Source organism: Adiantum capillus-veneris, chromosome 20 (assembly GCF_014529385.1).
Source record: "Adiantum capillus-veneris isolate H3 chromosome 20, ASM1452938v2, whole genome shotgun sequence".
NCBI lineage: Eukaryota > Viridiplantae > Streptophyta > Polypodiopsida > Polypodiales > Pteridaceae > Adiantum > Adiantum capillus-veneris.
The window spans coordinates 29,531,379-29,557,044 of NC_140950.1; the positions used below are offsets into that span (position 1 = coordinate 29,531,379).

The window sequence follows — 25,666 nt, forward strand, 5'->3', positions numbered from 1 at the left end:
CCATTATTAGTCGTCTATTCTACATGTACTTTCAAGACACAACAAAGGGGAGAGGGATACAGGCTGCTAGATTGCACCTGTATGAGTAGACCGACACCAGATTGGCCCCTAACTTAGGCGCCCCTTTCGGTATTTCTTTATTGTTTAAGAGAGGGAATAAACGCTGTGGTTCCCTACAAGCTGCCCCGCACAAACTTGGCTGAATTTCAACTGTTCCGGCCCGATTTCGGCAGCATAACTGTACTAGGATCCTTCACAGTCAGTATTCCCACGCATTGAATGACCTTCCGGACGCATACGGGCACTTCGCAAAACCTGGCGAGAATCTGCAGCACGCTGAATTCTCTGTTTTCAGCCCCGAAAATGCGCCAGATCACCTGTACAAGGGTCCCCTCGCGTCCCCGAACCTCCTGGGGGTATTAGGGACCGTTTAGGGTCAAAACCCTAAAGCTGCAAAAATACACAGCAGGCTGTAATTTACTGTTTCGGGCTCCATTTCGCGTGCTGGTCGCATCCGTAGCAAGTCCTTGAGCTCCCGCATCTGTAGGGCTACTTGCCCTTTGAATCGGACGAGATTTTTGGCGTGAAACCTCTCCGAATTCACCTGTACCTGCGGGGGATTAGCCGCTAGCTAATCCAGTACCTGTGCAAGAGGCTCTTGCCTCGGCAATCGCGCATGAACCCACACAACTGTACATTGGTCAATTGAAAAGCCCACTAGAGGGGCATAACATACTGCCATAGAGGAGAGAGAGGGCAGTGCGTAGCGTGCAGGGCATCACTCCTGGCACCGCACTGTACATAGGAGGGAAAGCAAGCACTCCATAGCTCTTAACCTGTCAGGAAACTTGAAAATGAGCTCACAGCTGAAAATCACGTTTTTGCCTTCTCTATAAGTAGTAAACTGGCCTCCGAGTGCCAAGTGTCACTCATTTGTGCATTTTCCCGCTTTAGACCCTGGGGTCTAAAAATATGTCACCTGCAGCCTCTGTTGACTTAGCCACAGAGTAACAAAATGATCCCCATGTCAAACTGCACGTAATGACGCGAAGACATTTTCAGGTCCCAAAATAGCAGTTCCCTAAATTTTAGGTGATGCTGCCATTGTATCTTTTTAGGTCATCTGACCCCCTTTGTACACTGCAGCCACACCCAAAACTGAAATGTAGCCTCTGTAGCAAAGGATTCCACTTCTAGCCAATGACCCCACTTTGGCTAACCATAGTCTTTGTCCAACCTTAGTGCTCTCTTGCCCTCAGGCCTGGACTCCCTCTGGACAGCTCCACACTAGCTATGCAATGCAGGGCAGTTAGATTTCCCGAGGGGTGTTTCCAAAAAGTGAAAGTAAATAAATAATAAGAAAGAAATCAACAAAAAGGATAGATAGTAGTCACACGCTGGTGACACGTACATACCCCACCCTGGATGCCTCCAGGTCCAAAAGCAGCTGACCAAAAAGTATCATATCGTCCACGCAAAAGCTGACCACATCGCCGAATGCGGCTCTCACACAGATGGTGCTCCTGAAGCATAAGGAGATCAATCTCTCCTCCTACAAGGCAACGCTGAAGCTCTTGACGCAATCGGCCCCGTTGACGCTGAAACTGGGGCCCACCTAGTCCCTGCACGTTCCATGAGACGATCCTCATGGGGAGCGAGAGAGAATAGATGTTGCCGCAACAACTAGATGGGCTATCTTCGAGGCTTGCTTGGATGGGGAGTAATCCGCATCCGAGCGTCCTCTAGATGGGCGTGACTGCAATGAGTGCCTAGGCCAAGCCCAAGCAGAGCGAGTCATGCGTAAAGCAACCTCCTCTATCCAGGAGTCCACAGCATGGCAAACATTGTGTATCAGCAAAGAAGTAAACCACAATGTGCCTACATCCTGCTGAGTCTGGGGATGTCACCGCAAACTTGGCCAATGGCCACAAAGTCTGTAGCATGTTTGTAACTCCCTAGTTCTCCCATGTGGTGAGAGAACTCTAGGACCTGTGTATGCAACCATCCCAACACTGAGTCGAGAGTCCACTTTGTCTGGGCCCTGCCGCAAAGGAGGAAGGAGAAACCAACTGCCGAGTCCAAGGCCTCTGTTCCCCTAGCTGCAAGGAACAGAGCATGGACCCTGAAGCAGGCTGCCTCATGGTCTGCTGAGGGATCGCTGAGAAAACGAGTGAAGCCGTAGTCGAAGAAGTCCCAGCGGCACCGGATGTCAATGCTCGTCAGACCACGAGGGATAGCTGCAAGGGAAGATGTCTGTACCTGCAGAGGGGGTCGTAAGAAAGGCTGACCCTCTCTCGCCAGGCGACTCGTGGCAAAGGCGTTGCCAAGAGATCTCCTAGCCGCCGGAGAAGGCCTTGCCCCCTGGGTCGACTGTGAAACTGGAGTAGGAGGGGGGGAGAAGGAGCTTGGGGAAGCGGTGGAGAAGAGGGGCGGGAGGGGGCGACAGAGGTAGAGGGGCGAGGTGAAGAGGCGGTGGGAGCAGAAGGCGGGGGGGAGGATGAGGAAGAGGGGGGAACTTTGGGGGGGGGGGAGAGGCTGTCGAGGGTGAAGCTGGGGTGGGGGCTGGAGCAGGAACCTCCTGCTCAAGAGGACCAAAGCGGTTCCCCATGGGAACCCACTGCTGCTGAGTAGGCGCCTGAGGGCCACTCTGAGTGCCAGGCTGACGCTGTGGCCCTTGTCGTCGTCTACCACAGGCCTGCTGCCATCCCTCCTCGGTTGGAGCCCCAGGCTCGGAGGGTGGCTCTGCATGTGGGCGCTGTGTCTCTGTCTGTGGCTGCGGGCTAGCCTTGGTAGGCTGGGGCTAAGGCTGTTGTGTAGGTCGAGGCCTCCTCCGTGGATAGGCCTTCTATAATCGGCCTGTACAAAGTAGAGGGCGGTACTATTTCAATTACCTGTTAACTTTACACAGAGCACTGAGAAGGGAAGAGAACATAGTTGCGTCCAGTGACTAGAATGTCACTGCGCACACGAGACCGACACCCTGTAGGCCCCAAAGACTGGCGCCCCTTTCGGTATTTCTTTATTCAAATTAAGGTAGACGATCCGACCACTTCGCACAGGCTTTCACAAAGCTGTTCAAACCTGGCGAGGGCTGAAAACGCAGGTTTTCGACCTGATTTTGGCAGCATAACGGCGCAAAACCCCTTGTAGGTCAAAAGCACCTGTCTAGGACGGATTCCCTTGCTATCTGGAAGCTTTCTGGTGAGCTGTCACAGAAATTCAGCGGGCTGTAATTCCCTGTTTTTCACTGCCGGGTGCCCAAAAGCCTGTATACGCATCCCAAGGTTCTCACGAGGCTACCCCGGTGTTCCCTTGCAATTTAGGTGCGAAACCCTAAACCTGCAGAAAAACACAGCAGGCTGTAATTCGCTGTTTCGGATCGTTTTTAGTGGAGCGAACACGCCTACGCGTGTCCCAAGGGCTCCCGCACGCAATGGGACAGTTCCCCGGTAGTTTTCACGTGAGAAAACTCTCCAAACTCGCAATCTTTCGCGATGGAACTGTGTGTACCTGTGGGGGATTAGCAATTAGCTAATTCGGTTCCTGTTCAGAAGGCTCTTGCCTTGGCAAACGCGCATAAACCCCCAGAACTGTACATGTTCATCTGAGTAGCCCAACTAGTGGGGCATTACCATATGTGCCAAAGGGGCGAGAGAGATGCACGAGAGCAAGTCATCGCGCTACATGACACAGAGGAGAAGGCAAGCTTTCCATTAAAGCTGTAGACCTGCACCCACTACTCACACACACACTGTAGCTCACTTATGAGTCAAATCAGCCTCCTCTCTCAAATTGGGCGCCCCCTCTTGTTGATGGAAGTGGAAAACTGCACCAGGAGTCGCCATGTGTCCAGTTTGCCCCTTTTGAGTTAATTCTCTAGTTCCCACGGACTTATAAAGTTGTAAGCGACTTTCCGAGTGGCCCAGATTTCATTTGGCGCACACAGGCTTCCATACTCATCAGAATTCAGTGCTAACTGGCCCGACCAGTCCCAGACTGACCGACCTAGACTCCCGCTGTGAGAAACCTATTCGGCCGTAGCTGTTTCACACTGGCCATGCAATGTCCACTTGCACCTTTTCAAGGGTTCTGGGGAAAACAAGTAAAAATAAAAATAAATAAAAATATATAGTACTTATTTACGGAAGGCAACAGGAAAAATACACCTCCTGGTGACACACCCCACCCTTGAAATACTGCAAGCGACCTCACTTGCATGCCATCGGCCTGTACAACGTAGAGGGCGGTACTATTTCAATTACCTGTTAGCTTTACACAGAGCATTGAGAAGGGAAGAGAACACAGTTGCGTCCAGCGACCAGAATGTCACTGCGCACACGAGACCGACACCCTGTAGGCCCCCTCTTGCTGATGGAAGTGGAAAACTGCACCAGGAGCCGCCATGTGTCCAGTTTGCCCCTTTTGAGTTAATTCTCTAGTTCCCACTGACTTATAAAGTTGTAAGTGACTTTCCGAGTGGTCCAGATTTCATTTGGCGCACACAGGCTTCCATACTCATTAGAATTCAGTGCTAACTGGCCCGACCAGTCCTAGACTGACCGACCCAGACTCCCGCTGTGAGAAACCTATTCGGCCGCAGCCGTTTCACATTGGCCATGCAATGTCCACTTGCACCTTTCCAAGGGTTCCGGGGAAAACAAGTAAAAATAAAAATAAATAAAAATATATAGTACTTATTTACGGAAGGCAACAGGAAAAATACACCTCTTGGTGACACCTTCGCTAGATGGCCCATCTGTCGACAAATGAAGCACTGGTTCGGGAGGCTCGAATACTCCACACTCTGTCTAAACCAACCCCCACTCACCCGAGGCAAATGAATAACCTTCGGGAGCGTGTGAGTGTCTCTGACCAAAACTCGAACTGAGGGAATGCCAGCCGCCTTGGCAGCTACTGATGTTGCCGTACGAGGTGTCTCCAGGACAGTCCCAATGGCTGAGCCGATCCTGGATAGAAGTGGTAAGTACTCCCTCCGCAAACCCGGAAAGCAGACCGAGATGGGGATGTCTGCCTCCTCTACTAGAACATCCGAAGCAGGGTCAAAACCATGTCTCCACTGTCGAAAGTGGGCACGTGCTGCTCGGATGGTCAGTGGACTCATGGCGATGACCTTGGACGCCATCTCGGAGGTCTCAAACTCGATCTGATAGTAACCCCGTCCGAGAATCTGTACGTCCAAGATCTTGCCCACCTCTGCGAGAAGGCGGGCCTGGAGAAGGTCACGCAACTCTCCTCTGCTAGGACGGGTGCCGAGAATCTTGCAGATGACCGAAGTCGCCTGCAATCGGTCTACCTCTGTGGCTAGGCTCGCTTGCTCTGTTGGCGAAAGAGCAAGTCGAATGGTGGGCTCAGCGGGGTCGGGCTTCGGGGGCTTCGGGCGAGTCCCTCTATGGCGAAGTTGGAGCCTCCATCTGTGTCTACTGCTGTGGCGTAAGAAAAGGGCGGCGGGAGGATTCTGCAAACTGGGTGCGCAGAGCACTGCCCCAATAAAAAACTCAGTGCTGTAGGAGCCGAATTGCAGGAAGCTATCGGGAAGAAAGAAAGCAGGCGGGCGGGAAGGGGGGGGGGGGGGGGGGGGGGGGGGGGGGTGAATCCTCCAATTATTATGGCAGCTTCAGTCCAAAGGAGATATCATTCATCTTTTCGGAAAACCTGGAAAGGTCCACATTATGTCATGCTAAGCTTACAAAGAAGCCGCTCCTTTCCCCTTTGTTTTCTTTCTCGGTCGTGCCTTCCCATAATGTAAGAACATCCAATCCTCCTCCTCCAATTTCAAATCGCGACAATGGCGATCTGCTGCCTTTTTCTGTCTTTCCTGAAATTTTTGCAAAGCCTTCCGGACCAAGTTCCTCGTGAACTGGTCGGCTTCAAAGAAAAATCTTATCTTTCGCGCTAAGGAAGGGTAGAATCTTCGTAGAAAATTCAAAAATCTCAAATGGCGTCTTCCCCATCAAAGAGTCAAACATGTTTCTGTAGGCATATTCCACCAAAGGTAAAAACCTTTCCCAAGTAGTCTTCGGATCCAACAAAGAAGACTTCAACAAATCTAGTACCACTGAATTAGCAATCTTTGATTGCCTGTCAGTCTGTGGGTGGAACGAGAACTGCAACCGCGTGCCTATGTTCTCCCAAATAGCCGTCCAAAACAAACTCGTGAACCTGGGGTCCTGTCGAAGACAATCGTCTCAGGCATGCCATGTAATCTGAAGACCTTGGCAATAAACAGTCGTGCTCACGTTGTGTTCTCGAGAGATGACCCATTGAAATACTTTCCCAGGGGCGGGTGCGTATGGTAAAAGGTTGTAACAATCCGTGTGCTTTATGCCTGTCAAACTTGAGCTTCTGGCATACCAAGCAACTGCGCACAATCTCGTCCACATCCTTGTTGAGTCTCGGCCAAAAGAAGTATCTCTCTACCCTTTCAAGGTGTTAGCAATGCATCGGTGACCCGTAAAAGGCGGACAATGGCATTTGGTTAGAAACTTTTCCCTCAACGGCTGTGTAACACACAACATGGTTTTCTTCATCAAGTAGCCATCCCGAATGGAATAGTCCGCTACTATCTCCCCTTTCTGTATTCAACTGAATACATCTGCAAGATCTGTTCTGTGGCGTACTGACCGACCATATCCTCGAAGTTCCTATAATGTATCGCGGAAATAGCCAGAAACAACGGCTTTCGGGACAAAGTATTTGCCACCAATTGGGTGCGTATGGTAAAAGGTTGTAACAATCCGTGTGCTTTATGCCTGTCAAACTTGACCTTTTGGCATACCAAGCAACTGTGCACAATCTCGTCCACATCCTTGTTGAGTCTCGGCCAAAAGAAGTATCTCTCTACCTCTTTCAAGGTGGTAGCAATGCATCGGTGACCCGTAAAAGGCGGACAGTGGCATTTGGTTAGAAACTTTTCCCTCAACGGCTGTGTAACGCATAACATGGTTTTCTTCATCAAGTAGCCATCCCGAATGGAATAGTCCGCTACTATCTCCCCTTTCTGTATTCAATTGAATACATCTGCAAGATCTGTTCTATGGCGTACTGACCGACCATATCCTTGAAGTTCCTATGATGTATTGCGGAAATAGCCAAAAACAACGGCTTTCGGGACAAAGTATTTGCCACCAATTTCTTCTGTCCCTGCAGGAAGTAAATCGTGACAAGATGTTTGCCCACCGCATCTGCTTTTTCCTATAGCTGCTTCCGTGACAAGAAGTAGCGTAAACTCCCATTATCTGTGAAAACCCTAAAATCGGCTCCGAGTAGGTAATGTCGCCACTGAATAGGAGCACTCTTTCTCACAAATCTGTGCTGTCAATTCCGGCCTTGAGAACAATCGGCTCTCGTAGGCAATGACATTGGTCTTCTTGCATTAAGACCGCATCCAGACTACGACCACAAGTATCACAAAATACTTACAAACGACTTCTGCAAGTCCGGCAAAGTCAAAACTGGTCCTGTAGTCAATTTCTCTTTCAAAGTCTGAAAGGCAGTCATCTCTGTGGGTCCCCACAAGAAAAGGACTCCTTTCTATGTCAAGATGTGCAAAGGGGAAGCAACCTCTGCAAACTTTTGAATGAACCGCCTATAGTACAAACACAATTCCAAGAAGCTTCTAACTTCATGGACATTCTTAAAATCAGGCCAATTACGGATAGTCTCTATCTTGGCTTGATCCATTTGCAATCCTGCTGCTGACACAATGTGTCCTAAAAAGTGTATCTCTGGTAAGAACAATTCACTTTTCTTTGCATTAATCACTAACTTGTGATCTCGTAATGCCTGAAAGACTTGAAGCAGACGATCTCAGTGTTCTGCCTCATCCTTGGAGAAAACAATGATATCGTCAAAGAAAGTGCCAACAAATAGCCTGTACTCTCGAAAAATCATGTCCATCATCCGGTTAAATGTCGCAGGAGCATTGGTTAAGCCAAAAGGCATCACCAAAAACTCAAATAACCCAAAAGTCATCCGAAAGGCTGTCTTGTAGACATCTTCCGGTGCGATTCGGATCTGATGATATCCACTCTTCAAATCGATCCTGCTAAAACACGAGGATCCTTGTAATATGTCGAATATATCATCGATCCTAGGAATCGAAAATCTCTTCACTTGGTTCATAATCTCTTCGTTCTGGGCTCGCCTCACACGGTAAGGTGGCCGGTTCGGTGGTGTGCTTCCTGGCATCAATATAATCCTCAAGACGAGCGGGTGGTAACTCGCCTGACAGGCCCTCTAAAAAGCAATCGGCATGAGTGTGGAGAAAATCTTGGCGTTCTTTTGTTCAGGTCTAAAACATATTCGACCTTTATCCATCTCCCAAAAAAAATGAGTAAAGAAACTGAAGGTCATTAAGTACAAATCTCTGAGCCCTTCATTTGTCAAAGTCGCTTTCTCGGCCCGGTAGTCACCCACGGCGTTGTTGTTGTGGTACCAAGGGATTTCGAGTAGAACGTCACAACCTCCGAAGGCAAATACGTAAAACTTCTCGTGCCCTAAACACCCCTGTCATTGCAAACGAAGGTTGCCAATGCTCGGTGTAATGGCAACATCCCGTCCAAGTGCCACTTGAACTACCTCCGCCTATGGCCTCAGCCTATTGGGCGTAATTCCAAATCGAGCCGCCAATTCAAGAAGTTGGCCTTGGCTCCTTCAAAAGAGCTTCCCGATCTCACTTTGCCCCAAAAGCGGCAAAGTTTGTACTTTCATTCATTTGATTCGGTTCAGGCCCCACACGATGTGGTACCAGTTCTGCTTTTTATCTGCCTTTTTTGCCACGTCTCTCAGCTGCTTTAGAACTTTCTGGCCTTTCTTCATCCTGTTCATTCGGTGCCTTGCTAGGGCACTTTCGCGGAGATATGCCCTGTTTCCCCGCATTCAAAGCACTTCCCCTCCTTTATGTAGCGAGCTCTCTCCTGAGGAATAAGCTTGGGTTGTACATCCTTCTTTTTTGGGTTGCTCTTTCTCTTTCTACTTTCATTTGTCGAAGTCTGTTCAGCTCTTTGTGTCATGATCTCATCGGTGGGGTAGGTCAAATTGCCAGAGTGAATGGCAAAACCCTGTTTCGCATGACTCATCAACTCCTGAATGGAAGCTGACTTTTGTTCCAAGCAGTGATCTTGGACTCTGTAAGTAGACCCAAGGTAAACCGCTCAATCTGTTCCTTGAACGAGATCTTCTTAAATGAAGAGGCGGGTAGAAAAGAGCTCCAGAATCTCTCGCAATAAGCGTCCACTGTATCTTTCTTGGTCATCCGAAGATGGTTCCAAGCAGTTCGTATATCACATTCATACTCTCGAGTCAACCGAGAAGAAATAAAAAGCCTCTTGAATTTCAGCCATTTAACTGGCGTAGTCTTGCTTAATAGAAGCGTGGACCACCAAGTTCGAGCATTCCCCTTAAAGTAAGAGGCAGCTCTCCGAATCTTAAGAGTGCTCTGAGTAACGTCCTCTTGCGAAAGCGATGTCAAACTGCTGTACAAAAGACAGCCTTCGAAGCATTTCTGTATCCCGAAAACGTGTCAAATTTAATTGATTGTCCACCTTCTTTAAACTCTTGGACTTTCTTGCTTTTGTCTTCCAGAAAATCCTACTGGTTGGCTTTATAAAAATTCTTCTTCTTTGCATAAAAGTTGCTGTCGTCAGAGTCTAAACTGTCTGTAGAGGAGTCCTCTATAGAATTGTCACTCACGGCGTGAGATTTAGACTTCTTTGCCTTTTTCTTGCCCTTTCCGAAGCGTTGCTTTTTGCTTCGCTTTTTGCCTTTTCGGTCTTCTTCGCTCGAGTCAGATGAGCTAGAAGAACTAGAAGAAGAAGAAGAAGAAGAACTGGGTACTTCTTCAAATCGAACACGCTTCTTCTGTTTCTTTGCCTTTTCAAATGTCGACTGACGACCCAAATAGCCCGGGGGAAGTCAATGCCTTTCTTCTGCTTTTTAGCTTTGTTTTGCGCGTCAAAAAGCCGAGCAGTTCGTGCATCAACCTCCGCTTCTAATTCTTGCTCTGTGTACATCCTGGGAGTAGGAGGTTTCTTGGGTGGTTCTGTGGTCTGCCGCCACTGCGCGTGCACTTCCACCAAAGAGGTCTTGCTCATATATTTTGCCATTTTCGGGTCCTTGGAAAAATTGAGCATCATCTTTGTTGCATCGCTGATCAATTGACGACGCTCCATCTCTCGATACTCCGCTTGAGTAGGCCGGGGCGGGCCATACTCCTTGCCGAATTCTTCGTTGTGATCCCTTCCCGCATCTTCGGATGCAAAGGGAGTCGATTGATCTTTGCCTAAAGCCATAGGTGCCGCGGAAAAAAATTTGGGATCGGATTTCCCGCAAAAGAGAAATCGGCCGTGCTCTGATACCACTGTAACAGACTTGGACACTCCAAGTCAAGAATCTACCTTTCGACAGCACCAAATAACCACTTCAAAACAATTCATAGTTCACAATTGATTCAACACTGGCCCGGCGGATGCGCTACAAAAAGGATCGGATCCTCCGTAGAAGAAGAATCTTTATGAGCTTTGATACCATTGTAACAGGCTTGGACACTCCAAGGGAGAAATCAATAGCAACACACGTATAGAAACTTCAAAATCACTGATCTTTGAGAGAGAGAGAGAGAGAGAGAGAGAGAGAGAGACGACACGGCCCGGTGTAGTTTCGTGCCCAGAGGTATTGGCCCCAAAGTCTGGCACCCCTTTCAGTATTTCTTTTTCATTAATCATTGCAAAGTACAACCTCAGACTTTGCGTCTAGATGCTCTGTAGAGTGAGGCCCCAGGGGGCTCTTATAAACTTATAAGGGATGCTCAAAAGCACTAAACCCAAAAGTATCTGCTCTCAAAAGCTAGTGCTGGGGACTCCCAAAAGCCGCCAGTGAGTTTTCGAAAATCCATAGAGCCTACCACATCAGCATAGCAGCGCAATTTATGGAAAATCTGTAAAGTCGTGCCAGTCAACAGTAAGCGTAAAACGCGGGGCTATCCATATGGCCTGACAGGTCAGCAGCCTTCATGCAATTCCCTTTTTTAATTTTCCTTGTGATCCCCTAGGGCCCCATCGGACGAGACCCAAGGAATCCAACTTATACCTTTAAATCTTGTCAGTTTCTGGGCGGACATGCCACGTCATCATTTTGTGACACTCAGATAACCCCTCGGGAGTATGAACCTGCCCCACAACTGTCTTGTATAAAGCTATGACTCCCCAATCTCCTGTAGTCTTTGCATCGGTCGAGCTCTGGGAACCGTATCAAATGCTTTGCAAAAATCCACAAAGGTACAAAAAATCCTTCTACCATGTGATCACCCCCATGAAAGTGGGAGGTGGCAGCCTATGTGTGATGTATGTGTGTGCATGTAGGCGTGGATGCATGTGTGTTCTAAGTGTGTATGTGTGTGCGTGCACGTAGGGCAATGTGTGTGTATAGTGTGCTTACTGCAAGCAAGCCCTCAGCCTAAGCACCCCCTGTGCTTGGATCTAACAAAAATTTCAAAAGTAAATTGCACGCAAAAGTGCAAGAAATGAATGCGCAGCCTTGCCGTAACAGCGTACTGGCATTGAACACGAGATGCAATAGGCAAAACACCATGATCATAAGAGGGAACCCCCGCAAGGGACAGATTCAACACACACGCAAGTGTCCCCCAACTTGTGCCTATGTAGCAGAGGAGGGCTAGGTCGGCCGGCAATGTCCACCAACAAACCGAACAACCTATAAATATGGGAAAACCTATGAAAATAGGATAAGTGTCGTAGGACCAAATACTGGGTGGCCAGACGAGAAGTGTATGGCCTGGACCAGATGCAGCCTAAAAATGATATGCATGTGGGTGGCCAGCCCGGAAGCACACTTAGTGAACCTGTGAAGTGCTGAAACTCTTAACAGGTTCTACCAAAATGGAAAGTAGGAAGAAAATAGTATCCTTTCATGCTTTCCTCTTATGTGATTCGGCACCATCGTATATTTGGCCGGTATGCTTTAAGCTAACATCACCGGCACTATATTGAGCTTGTGGACTAATTGTTCTTTTCCTTGTGAACTTATATTTATCGACACCTTGATTGTAATTGGCTGGACTGTTTGTTGTTTGTAGGATCATTTTCCACGGACATTAGAAATGCTGGTTTGCAGAAAATTATCTCCTATTGCTGCTGAAGCATTAACGAGGAAATTTGAAGAAATGGACTCTATAATCTCAGATAATGAACAGTACGTCCAAAAATAATCGTGATTTAGGTTCATTAGATTCAGCTCTTCTATTTTACAGGACAGCCAGCATTTCAAGCTAGAAGAACTCAAACCTGCACAACCTTATTTACTAAGGTTAAATACTTGATTTCAGGCGTGACTTCTACAAGGCCTTTTATGGGGTTTTTGAAGATTCAAAAGAGGCAATGTCAGCTTTATTGGATGGAAAGGAGGCCTTTTCAGCTCTGGTATGTATCTTGTAAAGAAAGGCGTATGTGTTTTCTGAGCAAACTCTGAATTCCATCACTTCACACTTTCAATTCAAGAATATGGCTTCCACACCATTCAATGGTCTGTTTGCCTTTTTGTATGCAAGGCACTCAACTCTATTTTAGAAGCATACCTTGGGGTGACATGGGGGCCATCGGCATAATGGTTGTACTCAACTGGTGGTGAATTTTCTTCAAGAAAGGCAGTTCATACTCTGCAATATCCTGTGCGGTTGCCTTGGGGTGCTGTTGGGGCCATCGGCATAATGGCTGTACTCAGCAGGTTGTGAGTTCCCTTAAAGAAAGGTGGTTCATACTCTGGAATATCCTGTGTGATTGCCTTTGAAGTGCCACATCAGGGTCTGAATAGTATATGAAGTCTTTTGAAAAGCATGAGGGAAGGGTGGGGTGCACTATTGTCTTATTGTGAAGCTGTAAAATATATTGAAGGTGATTATTGAGTGTGATGCTACAAGGCCCTTTCAGGTCATTGCAACTACGCAATTGAGAAGGGCTTTTCCTGCCTCTGATATTATGGTCTAGTTGTCAGAAAATAGTGTGCAGAATTGAGCATGGAAAAGAGTTGTGCGGAGTTTTTGAGCCTCTTACATAAAATATCGATGAAAGAGTTGCACTTTGCACAATCTGGATGCTTCAAATAGCTCATGGACACTCTTTCCAACTTGGAAAGGAAAGATATGTTTCCTCATTATCTATCTACATACACAGTTTGAAAGGGGCCACATAGACACCGACTGGGGTGGAGGTTGTAGTTCATACATTCCAAGTTGAATCTCTTTCATTGCCCACTCATAACTCGATATATTGAGGTGATATAAATATTCTGTTTGTTCAAGGTGATGCATGCTCAATTCTGAGGAATAAGTGTTTTTTTTACTTGATTGGCAATCTCAAGTACCAGATTACACTTCTCAATGTCAAGATGTAATGCCTTTGTCTGCCAGCAAATTTTGTGTACACATCAGTGAATTATGATGTGTTGAGATATTTGTTTGTTTAACGTATTCGCTAAAGAGCACTTGTGAGTAAAGCTCTGCTGGTTTCCTTGAAATGTAATAGCATGCTGAACCTTTACATCTTGTTTTATATGGCCATTGTAGTCGATGGCTTGGTGAGCTCTTGTTAAACTCATTTGCACATCATTCGGAAATACATTGAAACACAGGCTCAAAGGCATAGTTACCAAGTCTGCCACCCATTTGTAATGCAGGGCTAATGGATAAATAGGGTGTAGCCCATCATGATACCGTACATTTGAGATGTTACACAAGATTCTGCAAATTGAGATGCGTCTTTGTACATTCCTTCCCATCCTTAAGCCTTCTTTTTGTGCGGCAACGGTTGCCTACATACCTAGAAGATGCGACAAGCCCACCGTCTCAATAAACGTGATAGAGCCTCATGAGTTTGCTTGATGAGCTTCATTTGAGTGTTGTCCTCACATACTACTATTTGTAAAAGTTCCACCCCTTGTTTTAGATGTTTCCACAGGATCCATCCTTCAAAAAGTGTGCATATGCCTGCCTTTTTCCCTCCTAAAAGGTCCATCAGCAAGGTCATCGTAGTATCATGAATTGCCTTATGAATTACCGTTTTTGTTGCAAGCAATTCAACTGTAGTTTTTATGAGGTCGAACATGTTAAAGTCAGACTTGTATTTTACTCACGATAGATTTGACAAGATTGAAACCTTCTTTGTTGAGAGACTTCTGAAGTAGACTTACTCTCGCAGCTTGTGTAAAATCGCTTAGAAGGTTTTTGAGAAACATTCAGGTGGTTCAAAGTCTAGGATGATGATACTTGGCATGCAGTTTATTTCTTTTTTGGCTATATTCTTGGCAAGCAGAGTTTATACGTTTCTCTATCACCCCATTCGGTGTTGTCGCACGCAAGATCAAGATCTTGAGAATGTTAAAGCTTTAACACTCAAATCTCTCTCTCTCTCAATGGATTGAGGTTGTCAAGAAGGGGAAAAGCAAGGAAACAACGTCGTCCGCACCCACCATAATTAACCTGACACTAGAAGAGGAGCAAAGAAGGCGTGTGCGCTCTCTACATGCTAGAATTTGCGGCCTTAAAGACAGATAATGTGGACGAAGAGGTAAAAGAACTCATGGTTTTGATGGGGGTTCATGAGTCGATGCACTCAAGAGCATGGAGAGTGGGCAACAAGAAAAATGGGAGCAATGGGGAAACCTCAAAAGAAAAGGCACTCATCCTTCGTTTTTCCTCCATGGAAGCGAAGGACTTTTTGAAGAAGAGACTAACTCGGGCATCTTCCCGGGGGTTGATCTTACCCTCTCACAGATCGCTCATATGCAGGAGGTAATGCCAGAGATTAGAGAGGCAAGGGAAAAAGGTGAGATCGCTTTTTACCAAGATGGAAGAGTGGTGATTTTGGAGCCACGCTCCACATGACGGTGTGAGACCTATGGGACCACACTCAAAGTTGCTCCCTAGAATTGTAATGGATCTATGTGTCTTGATGTGGGTGCTTTTGAGAAGAGTTTTACCAGGAGAGACATCATCTTCTACTCTAAGACACATCAGGCCCTTGGGTAGTTTGTGCCTTACATTAGTGAATACAGATGGGAGACAGTTTGTAGACAAGAGACACGATCAAAGCACAGAGGTCGGGGTTAAGGAGGAGTGACAGTGTTATTCAGGGAGGAGTTGCAACCATTGATACATATAGCTCGTAGGGATGAACAAGCTAGGTACATGTGGGTGAGATTGAGAGCAGAGACTAGTAGATATCTTTACATTGCCATTTGCTACTTTCCCCCGAGTACGTCAGTATATGCACCACCCAAAGGACAGTCCCCCTTCTCTATTTTGGATGATGACATATGGGAATTCTCTAGAGATGGTGACATTATCATTCTAGGGGACTTCAATGCTAGGATTGCCCATCATCAGACGGTATTTTATGATACTTAAGATGCTAAGAGAGCTGGATGTTGCAGAGACGGGCCTATCCAGGATATCACAGGATGGAGAACATACTGAGTATGGATGGCACTTGATAGACATGGGGACTGCACATGGATTGGCCATCTTGAATGGCCTACAGAGATTTCCCAATGCAGGAGGCTTCACATGCTTCCCACACAGACATGGAGCCAGCACGGTAGAATATATCATGGCACAGCCAAGCCTCATCTCTAGTATCCAGGATCTCACAGTTGGGCCATACTTGTGGGGGTGGCAGTGGATCATGCTATTGTATCGCTGACCATCTCTTTCCAGTTCAGTGTAGCACACATTCCACGAGTAGCAGCGTCTACTCGCTACACCTTCAGTGGCAGAAGAAGAGCATATGATCATGATGGCTTAGTGGCTGAGCATTTCATGCATGCCAGAGATCTACTAGCAAAGCTTCTAGCAGTTATGTTTAACCGTGCAATGTGTGAGGGCTTGCCTGATACTTGGAGCATGTCTACGATCGTACCTATCTTCAAGTCAGGAGACCATATGGAGCCTGGAACTTATCGCACTATCATGATTGGACACACATTGACACGGTTGTACGCATCCATTCTTGAGCAGCAGCTGAGTAGATGCGCAGAGAGGGAGGAAATGTGTGTTGTTGGGTAGGCAGGGTTCAGGAGAGGTTTTTCTACTCTTGACCATATTTTGACACTCAAGGCCATCATCGAGGAAGGCAGATCCCGTGGGAGACGGATCTATTGGAGCTTTTTGGACTTTCACAAAGCATTTGACACAGTACCCAGAGCTAGATTGATGTGCAGATTACAGGAGATGGGAGTACCCGCAGCAGAGTTCATTTGGGGAATGATGGCACTGTGCAAATCAGTAGTAGGGCATGTATGCACCTCAGAGGGTCTATCTACACCGGTTCACTCCCCTAGTGGGGTGAAGTAGGGATGCCCGCTCTCTCCTACTCTATTTGGTATGTATGTGGATGAGGTTTCTGGCTACATTGAGAGAGATGGTGATAGAGGTGCACCGCTGGCAGGGACATGGATTCCGCTATTGTTATATGCTGATGATATTGTGTTGATCTCCGACTCTTCGGAGGGAATGTAATGTCACTTGGATGCTTTGTATAGGTTTGCCCATGAGAGTGGCTTGTCTGTCAACCTTGGTAAAACCAAGGCCATGGTATTTAATACCAACCCACATTGGATCAGGAGGTCAGCGCCCGCATTCACATATGGCCAGGAGACGGTGGAATATACAGATGCTTACACTTACCTTGGAGTGGTTTTTAGTGGACCAGCATTCTCTTTGAGGATAGCAGCAGAGACTAGATTGACCAGAGCCCATTCGGCATTGGGAAGACTATAGAGGATGTGTTCACAAGTTCAGTTTCAGGAGCCTCGGACGAAGCTCTAGCTCTTTGACACTTTGGTGGCATTTGTATTGCTCTATGGAGCTGAGATATGGGGGCCTTCATTGGATCATCACGGGAGAATAGGTCGTACTGATGGATGGGGAGACCTGGAGAAGCCTCTGGTCTCCATGATCTCGCGGCTCATTAGAGCCAAGGTTTCAATACCACGTGCCATTATCCGAGCAGGGCTAGCTTCCTACATTGCTTGTGGGAACTTCGAAGAGACAGATACGCCCACCTTGCACTTGAGTCCTCTCGGCGGTTAGCGAGGCAAGGAGACACAACATGTTGGTATGGGGAGATGACATCATGGTTCCAGGCACATGGATTCATTATAGACAGATTTCCCCCCTTCCAGTACTCACTGGATGCACCCTCTCTGACTCTTACACACTCCGAGACCACCAGGCTCATCCGCCAAGACCTAATTCAGCTAGACACCAGGAGGACATGGGTACAACCAGCACAAGAGCTGGGCATGAAGATGGCTTTCTACAGAGAGCAGCTTCTCCAGCTTACGATGGACAGTTTTGTGACGAGGCCCAGATACATGGACACCCACTTGTCTCATGGGATACGGTGTGCTATTGGCCAGATACTCACATCTTCACACCAGCTGCGGAGCGAGTGGGAGATACAGCGGAGTGCCAGCAGAGGCCAGGACATGCACCCTGTGTGACATGGAGCCTGAGACAGAGTTACACTACACATGCCACTGCCCCGTCTACTATGAGATACGAGGCCGCTTCCACTGCTTGTTCAGAGAGGGCTTTGGACCACTCTCCAGAGTCATAAGGTACGAGGATCAGAGATGCCTGGGTTTGTTTCTGCTCGAGCTGCGCAGACACGGAGAGAGCCCGATGAGAGGAGAGGCTAGCCAGTCTCAGAGACACATCACAGACTTCTTTAGAGCAGACATTGGACACCCAGAGGAGCTACTACCACAGCAGATCTTGTCGCCTCACACCAGAGGTACACTGATCGATCTCGAGCGATTGAGCTAGGGAGATCGAGATGCCCACGACTGAGCAGGACTACACAGCATCGACGGAGGCTACATCAGACGATTCGGACCACTTTGGCCCGACATGCACGACGCCCGGTCAGACTGCTGTCCATGGAGGAGATTGATGAGATCCGCCAACAATCGATGTTGGATCTCCTGTGACTTGTGATTTAGCTACCCCCAACTAGCTGCTTAGTTCACGCCTACCCAGTTTAGGATCCCATAGTACTTTTATTTTATCAGTTTATCATTTTGTTACTCTGACTTTGTATTAGATTCACCACATTGTAACGCTCTAGTCTCATAGGTCATTTTGGCCTTTTGAAGACGTAATATAACTTTTCATTTCATTTCATTTCTCTCCTCCCTCTCTCTCTCTCTCTCTCTCTCTCTCTCTCTCTCTCTCTCTCTCTCTCTCTCTCCAGATAACAGATTTTTTTTCACTAAATATGGGACAGCCAGAGGAGAAGCCATCACTGCACACCTCGGTCCACAATCATTCGACCACTACCAACACTCTCATCGACCGAGCACTAGAGCTACAAAGATCCAGGCGGCCACGATTGAGGAGAGTGGTATCGACGGAGACTACAATAGAGGATTTGAGCCATACTCTCTTGACATCTAGAGTGCAAATGAGGATGGATTCTGGTAGTAGTATCTTTGTTCTAGACTCACCATTTTGTAACAGATTGGTCTCTAATGTCATTTTGGCCTTTGGAAGACGTTAATGTAACATTTCATTTCATTTCTCTCTCTCTCTCTCTCTCTCTCTCTCTCTCTCTCTCTCGTCGGATAGATCTTTGATGTCTCTTGGGATAGTTTCCTACGACCTTAAAATCCGAGCTCCTAAAAGTTCTCCTACTCTCTCTGTAGGTTCTATCTCTCCCCTCACGAGCCACTGGTTGAAGGAAGTATAGAGCTCAATACCCAAACCCAAAGAGCTCGACTTCAACAGCACGCACCTACCCATATCGTCAATTTCATCAATCAACCCCAACATCGCCCAATTTCTGCTCTGCAACTTGCGCTACCCGAAACTAACTCGTCCTTTGGCTTCCTTAGGCAAAATCAACATGCAAGGGTTGATAATGGGGATCGTCTACGTCTAAGGGATAAGCCTACAGAGTTCTAGCCCAAAAGCTTTAGTGTGCAAGAGAAACACTCACCTCTACAGTACTCGGCACCAATTGAAGCTTCGAGCTTTTAAGCCTCCAGGATTATAAACATTTATGATTAATAGAAATTCTGCTTGACTCCCTATTTTACAACAAATTTCCACCATAGAAAGAGAATTGAAGAACAAGGGGTGCATTGGAACACCCTCATCTCAAGGGGGAGCACATCTTAACTTCTCTACTTGGCAATTACCATTGCTAATTCTTTGTAATCACTTGTCAACCATAGTAATCATATTTAAATTTCATTTTACCCCAACTTTGTAAGGGATAGACATTGCCAAAGAGTCTTTGGTAAGATCCCCAAAATCATAATGGGCAAGGATTTGATATGAATTTGATAGCCAAGGTTTCCATACTTGGCAAGCCAAGGTAAAGGGGTATCTCATGAAAAGAATTTGTGGGGAGTAGTGAAGCCACTAGTTGAGAATGAGAGAGTCGAAGCAAAGGCAACCGCTACTCGATATCAAGAGAGAGATGAGCGAGCTTCTGCCATACTCCTCACTTCACTTGATACAACTACGTCCACTGTTTGGATCAATGCAAAACCTCAGAAGCTTGGCTCACCTTAGAAAGGCACTTTGGAACAAAAGCTAAGAGGTCCAAAATTGCACTCAAAACCAAGAAAGGACATAGCATCCTTAGTCGTCAAGATGACAAGCATTTGTACTCAACTCACATACATCGAATGCCCTATTGATGATGAAGATAAAATGGCCATACTTTTCAAAGTTGTAGCTGGTAATACCTTAGAGCACGTTGTCACAATGCTTTTAGAGAGGGACCCAGCATCAAGATTGAAGGACAGCAACAACTCTCTTCAAGACCATGAGAAGAAAGACCCAAAGCATAACAATGGAGGAGCTTTTGTGGTCACTAGGAACAAGTGCAAGAAGTATGGAAGAACCAACCATGCCACCAAAGATTCCTACATGAAGATCGCTTGTAGCATGTCACAAATTAGGTCATCCACATACTAAATGCTTTAAAAAGGACCAAGAAGGACGAAGGACCAATGACAATTGAAGGGACGAAAGCAAAGGGGGAGTTCATTTTGTCCAAGATGAAGACGACTATGACAGCAACCATCCACAACCTTCTACCTCTACAACAAATGGATCAATCAACTTTGTATATGAATATGATGTACTCGAGTTTTGAGACAGTTTTAAATTGGAGTGGCCAACCATGAAAAGATGAATCATATTCTAACCTCCCATGATGTATCAATGAACCAAAATGTATCAATTAGTACCATGACTAGGATTGAAGGGGAGTATGTTAAGGTACTAGTATAGGCACTCTCCCCTCTCAGATATGACCACCCTTTTGAGCCATGCATGAATCATATGCACATGGACATCAAAGAAGCACAAATAGCCCCAACCAACTATCGGAAAGCACACACATGCACATCTACAATTGGATCCCGCAAATCCTCTTGAGCTATATGCTATCATCCATGATGTCATTTCTACCTATCTTCCTCATGCTCTTTATAAAGAACTCATTGTACCTACTCTCTCGATTGAACGAGGGTCTTCTCTTGCATCAAAGCAATTGTCAAACTCATGTTCTGATCTTTTAAAGTGTGCTAAGCCTAACCATGCCTAGTGAACTCATTGTACCTACTCTCTCGGTTGAACGAGGGTCTTCTCTTGCATCAAAGCAATTGTCAAACTCATGTTCTGATCTTTTAAAGTGTGCTAAGCCTAACCATGCCTAGTCACCTTCACAAAACCAATACCCTACCTCATATACAACAGTCTACACGAGAGGTGATGGAGCCAAGAGACCAGAGAGTTGAGCTTGAGCCTCTTCCAGTTAAAGATTCAGACTGCCATCACCCACTACCTCTTGGGAAGAACAATATCAATGGTAAAACCAGACTAACAGACAGCCATGGTCGACAATCATGATTTCCAAAATCCCATCACATTCTACAATCAAAGCATTGCCTGTGACACCCTAACCAACAGCTTTGTTGATAGTTAAGCCCCAGCAGTATGTTGACTGTTATAAGGAGAGTAACCACTTGTTTGACTGGTAAAAATCATGCACCTGTTGGATAGAGCATTAACCATTGGCCCATCTGCTGACTGCGCTGGCTGCTAAAACTTTTGCAAGTAGTTACATGAGTCAAACAGGACAGGTACTCTCCTCGCATTCATAGCACACTACAAACCTGCCGCCAGCCACCCATAGCCAGTAGCTTTGTATTTCAGCTCAAATGCCACTTAATGGCATTTGAGTGCTTTCTACACCGAGACCCTTCAATGGATAAATGTGATGCAGCAAATACATGCAAAAGTTCTAATGCCTTAACGCCAAAGGAGCTTAAAATTTCCATGAAGAGCGTCTACACTTCAAGACAGTACAAATACCAAGTAATGCGTTGAACAGGAGAGCGGCTACAACGGCTACATCAAAAGCAGAGATCCCTACTGACTTGCAACGTAGCAAATACATGCAAAAAATTCTAATGCCTTGACGCCAAATGAGCTTAAAATTTCCATGAAGAGCGTCTACACTTCAAGACAGTACAAATACCAAGTAATGCGTTGAACAGGAGAGCGGCTACAACGGCTACATCAAAAGCAGAGATCCCTACTGACTTGCCACGTAGCGAGCCACATGATGAGGCTGCCTTGTGTGAGGAAAAAATATGTCGATAACCAACCAGTACAATGAAACTCTTATGCAGTCCCATGGCGGCTTACGGCCAAGATAAGCCTTGATTGTGTGATGATCTTCATCGATATGAGGACATAGCTGTCTTTTGGGCTGCTCATCAATTCGCCATACATGTAGCGCGCAGCACCGCCAGGGCTGTGCGAGGAGGTAATTGCCTTTGGCAGAATTGTTCCCACTGCTCAGGCTGCTCCGGCTCTAGGTAACTTAGATCTGATGATGATGATGATGATGAGGAAGATGTGGATGATGATGATGGGGAGCTTGGAGTCTGATACTGCTGCTGATGAGCTTCTCTTATCTCCATCACCAGTTGACGTGCAGCCTCTCGTGCCTCCGGCAGCTGGTCATTTAGCTGGGATGCTCCCATCCGAATCAATGTCTCCAGACCGAAATCCTTTATCCCCTTGGTTCCCTATTGACAGAGACCACAATACATGATTTGCAGTGAGACTTTATCCATGCGAATGGCAGCTGACAAGGCATACACATACACAGATGGCATTCCAGCATCACCAAAAGAGATGAAAGCTGCATTCAAAAACCATGCCACACGTACAAAACACTCTTTCCAGTTTCACAAAAATCTGCAGACATACATTGCTTCACAAATATACTCAAAGTTAAGAGAGTTCTTGATTTCTTTGCAAGTACACATATCGATTTCTTTGCAAGTACACATATCGCATTACAATTACACTAATGCAGAAAAAGCTACATGCACCAGAAGGGCCACGCACGCATGCAGGCACATACCAGCCTTGACACACTTCGGCACACACAAGAAGATGCCTTGGCCCTCACTCGTGGATTCCGGTGTTGAAGGCATGGCTGCAGCTTCAGAAGGAGAGGATTGGGAGAGATCCAGCTTGTCATTGCAACAAGCGCCTTCTCTGCTTCTTCGCACACAAAGCGCTTATCTTGTGATGCCTTGAGCAGAAGCTGCAGAAGCTGTGGCAAAAAGACCAATCCCTCACATAAGCACAGCATTATGGGACTAAAATTTCAATGCAGTTACGAATCACCACTTCAAGTCCTACCAATGGATCCAACAGATCCAGCATCTGGTCTTGATAAGATTTGAAAAAATCCGCAGAAGCCATTATAGCAGTCTTACATAAAGCACTTCTTGGATTCTTCATAGCCTTGACCATTAAGGTAACAACAGAGCTTCTGTGCAAACAAAGAAAGTAACAACTTTAAGCGCATGCACGATTTTAAGGGAATGTACTCTACCATAGACACACAGCTTCAAATGAAGGGCCATACAAGATCTGAACGAGAGAGGCGGAATGGAATGTAGCCAATTGTCGAGTGTAATTAAGAGCCTCACACACAGAGATCCAGTCTTTCGAATCCAGGCGAGCCAGCAAATTCTGTGACAATAAAAGAATAGACAGACCGGGTGAAATCAAGACCAATCACAACCAGGAACCTCTAACCACTTGAAAGAGATGAGATATATACATCTACAAGCTCTCTAACATCGCCTTCCAAAGGTTTGAGGTCCTTGGAGAGAATGTACTCAGTCTCGGCTGATGCTGGCTCGTCACCATTGGTGCGGCAAGGTTGGGATGTGTGAGAGGGTTCGGGAACAGATGGATCTGCGCTCCTTCCCTCTGGTTCATGTGCTGCCAAAAGAGCTGGTTTGCAATCTGGTCCGTTTGCTGCTGTCAAAGCTGGTGTTGGATCTCTAGCTTTCAGATTCTCCTCCTTTGGCTTAACATCTCTAGATTTCTGATTTTCCTCTTTAGACATGAGTGCTAGCTGAAGTGAACAAGAACGTTCTCTGTCAAAATCTTAATCCCACTTGTGGGAAGGTTGAAGGCAAGTGTATGCGGGTGCCCCTTGATCTCAGAGAGAACGAACCTGCGTAATGCAGACCAAAAAAAAGTATGGGGAGGAGATCTATCCTGTAAGCTACATCACCCAAACTTCTTCAGCTCCCGACGACATAGCAGCAGAAATTATACTCGGCGTAATGCCAGAATTGGCTTCAAAAAGGAAGCGAGAGGATTTCAAAAGTTGAGAGAGATTTCCGCTCCACAGGTTGTGAGAAGCGGAGAGGGAAGACTGCCGAAGGAGACAAAACTGCAACAGCTCTGAGAAGAAAGCGGGGCCTTCCAACGGTCGCTCCCCCTCTTCTCGCTCCCACTCTCTCTCCCCCTACATAAACCACACGCAGAGAGAGCTTCTTTCTCACGGAAGAGGAATCGCGCTGGAAGGCCAAGCTCAAAGAAACAATGAGCTTGTTGGGCGGGAAGTGTGAAGAGAGAGGGAGGGGACACCTAACAACCAAAACGGAGTATGTGTCCACCTCCAGAAACACCCATGTGCGAGAAGGGGAGCTGGAAATGTCTGTGTGTGTGTGTGTGTATGAAGAGAGAGAAAGAGAGATTTGGGCCTGTCCCGTTAGCTGGAGTGGTGGGGCAGCTCTCTTCTATCTCTCTGCTTTCTTCTCGAAGCCCGTGGGTGGCCTTCTTTAACAACTGCCCACATGAACAGCAAGCACAGTCTTGCGAAGGGCTCTTTTAAGAAGTCCCATCTCTCTCACGCAGAAGATATTTCTTCTAGGTAGGGGGGCTTGCCTTTGCTTCTTCTTCTCTTCTGCTGCTTCTTCTGCCGGCATTGGTCTCTTTGGTAAACTCGTCCTTCCACCTTGGTATTATCTAATGTCATGCCGGCTTTGGATTTCCACCACTCGTGAAAAGTAAACTATGTTCCTACGCGAGTGAGGAAAAGTGGGTACAAGCCAAACTTCGCAGTCTCTTCACCACTCTGCTCGAAAAACCATAAGGTGTTTCAAGACATTGTCACATGTGGAGTGAGAAAATGAGAATCCTGGTTGTTATCTCGTTGCACATTGGTTTTCCAAGGTCAAAAAATGGGTATTTTACTTATGTGATAGTGAAGGCGTTGCCTTTGGTGGTAGCACCTCTCTCTCTCTCTCTCTCTCTCTCTCTCTCTCTCTCTCTCTCTCTCTCTCGTGTTGTGTCTCCTTGTGTCGCCAGCTTGCAGAGCGTACTCGCTGAAGCAAGGAGAGAGCACCACGTGGTAGGGGGTGGAATCTCTCATATATAGTACTAGTGTTCCAAACAACCTACCGACAGATTTGTCCCACTTTGCCTTCGACGAGAGATAGAGACACGGAGAGAGAGAGAGAGAGAGAGAGAGAGAGAGAGAGATTTCGAAAATGAGTTTTGAAATATTAGAGAAGGAGAGATATATTTTCAAATTGAATACAAGATTTCAAGATTTCTTGGCATCCCATACAAGATTTCAAGATTTCTTGGCATCCCAAGAAATCTCTCTCTCTCTCTCTCTCTCTCTCTCTCTCTCTCTCTCTCTCTCTATATAGAGTGTGTGTTTTGTTTCTTAATTGAAACTCTCTCATATCTCTTTCAAGCCTTTTTTTTCCTTTTTCTTTATTTTTCGAGAAATCTCTCTCTCTCTCTCTCTCTCTCTCTCTCTCAAAAGAACTTGTGGTTTTAAAAGTGTATCACTTGGTGTTCATGCCTCTATTACCAAGCACGAAGTTAGTTTTTTTTTAACAACTCTCAATTGAACATCTTATCATGAATCTCTATTCCATTCCAATGTCTTGTATGATTACATCAAGGAGATCGAGGAAGAGACAACCAGGGACAGAATATAGGTGGTCAAGGAGGGAGAGGAAGTCCAAGAGGTCATGGAAATACGTAGTGTAATAATACAGGTCAGCACAAAAATGTAGTATGTTGGGGTTGTGGAAGAGATAATCACTTTGAACATGACTGTTGAGACAAGAGGTAGGAAATTAATTATGCAGCCACTAGCAAGAATGTAGATGAGCATGAGAAGCTATTTGTGGTGCAGCACATGCTAAACGCTATGTCTGTAAATGTATAAAAATCTAGTGATAATGTCCAGTATGTGGATTCCGATGCTTCAAATCACAC

General features: G+C 46.4%; 2 protein-coding genes across 5 annotated transcripts in view; one reads left to right on the forward strand and one right to left on the reverse strand.

The window, feature by feature from the left end:
* Positions 1 to 13,337, forward strand: part of LOC147432295 (2-oxoglutarate (2OG) and Fe(II)-dependent oxygenase superfamily protein) — a 31,121-nt gene extending 17,784 nt beyond the window's left edge. For 2 of the 3 annotated variants that reach the window (XM_086492256.1, XM_086492257.1), the window contains 3 exons: positions 12,113 to 12,228; positions 12,362 to 12,455; positions 12,584 to 13,337. In XM_086492256.1, the coding sequence (XP_086348382.1) occupies positions 12,113 to 12,228; positions 12,362 to 12,455; positions 12,584 to 12,640 (267 nt within the window). In that variant the 3' untranslated portion in view covers positions 12,641 to 13,337. The remainder of the gene's footprint in view (positions 1 to 12,112; positions 12,229 to 12,361; positions 12,456 to 12,583) is intronic. The other variant, XR_015185529.1, reaches the window with a different exon arrangement.
* An 8,187-nt stretch (positions 13,338 to 21,524) lies between these two features.
* On the reverse strand, positions 21,525 to 24,346 carry LOC147432296 (uncharacterized). Of its 2 annotated transcripts, XM_086492259.1 has the most exons (6): positions 23,598 to 24,346; positions 23,196 to 23,495; positions 22,998 to 23,104; positions 22,769 to 22,901; positions 22,485 to 22,679; positions 21,525 to 22,143 (listed from the first exon to the last, which is right to left on the reverse strand). In XM_086492259.1, the coding sequence occupies exons 2-6, from the start codon at positions 23,484 to 23,486 to the stop codon at positions 21,829 to 21,831; spliced, it is 1,041 nt and encodes a 346-aa protein (XP_086348385.1). In that variant the 5' UTR covers positions 23,487 to 23,495; positions 23,598 to 24,346; the 3' UTR covers positions 21,525 to 21,828. The 2 variants fall into 2 exon arrangements, with proteins under 2 accessions (XP_086348385.1, XP_086348384.1); XM_086492258.1 differs by having other exon boundaries at positions 23,196 to 24,346.
* Positions 24,347 to 25,666: the final 1,320 nt, after the last annotated feature.

Excerpts from the sequence above, each read along its gene's own strand:
- LOC147432296 (XM_086492259.1), bottom strand. The coding sequence starts at position 23,486 with ATGTCTAAAGAGGAAAATCAGAAATCTAGAGATGTTAAGCCAAAGGAG. Across the intron at positions 22,902-22,997 it reads GCCTCTCTCGTTCAGATCTT|AAGCTCTGTTGTTACCTTAA; the intron begins GTATGGCCCTTC and ends TTGTTTGCACAG. Across the intron at positions 22,144-22,484 it reads GCCGAAGTGTGTCAAGGCTG|GGAACCAAGGGGATAAAGGA; the intron begins GTATGTGCCTGC and ends CTCTGTCAATAG.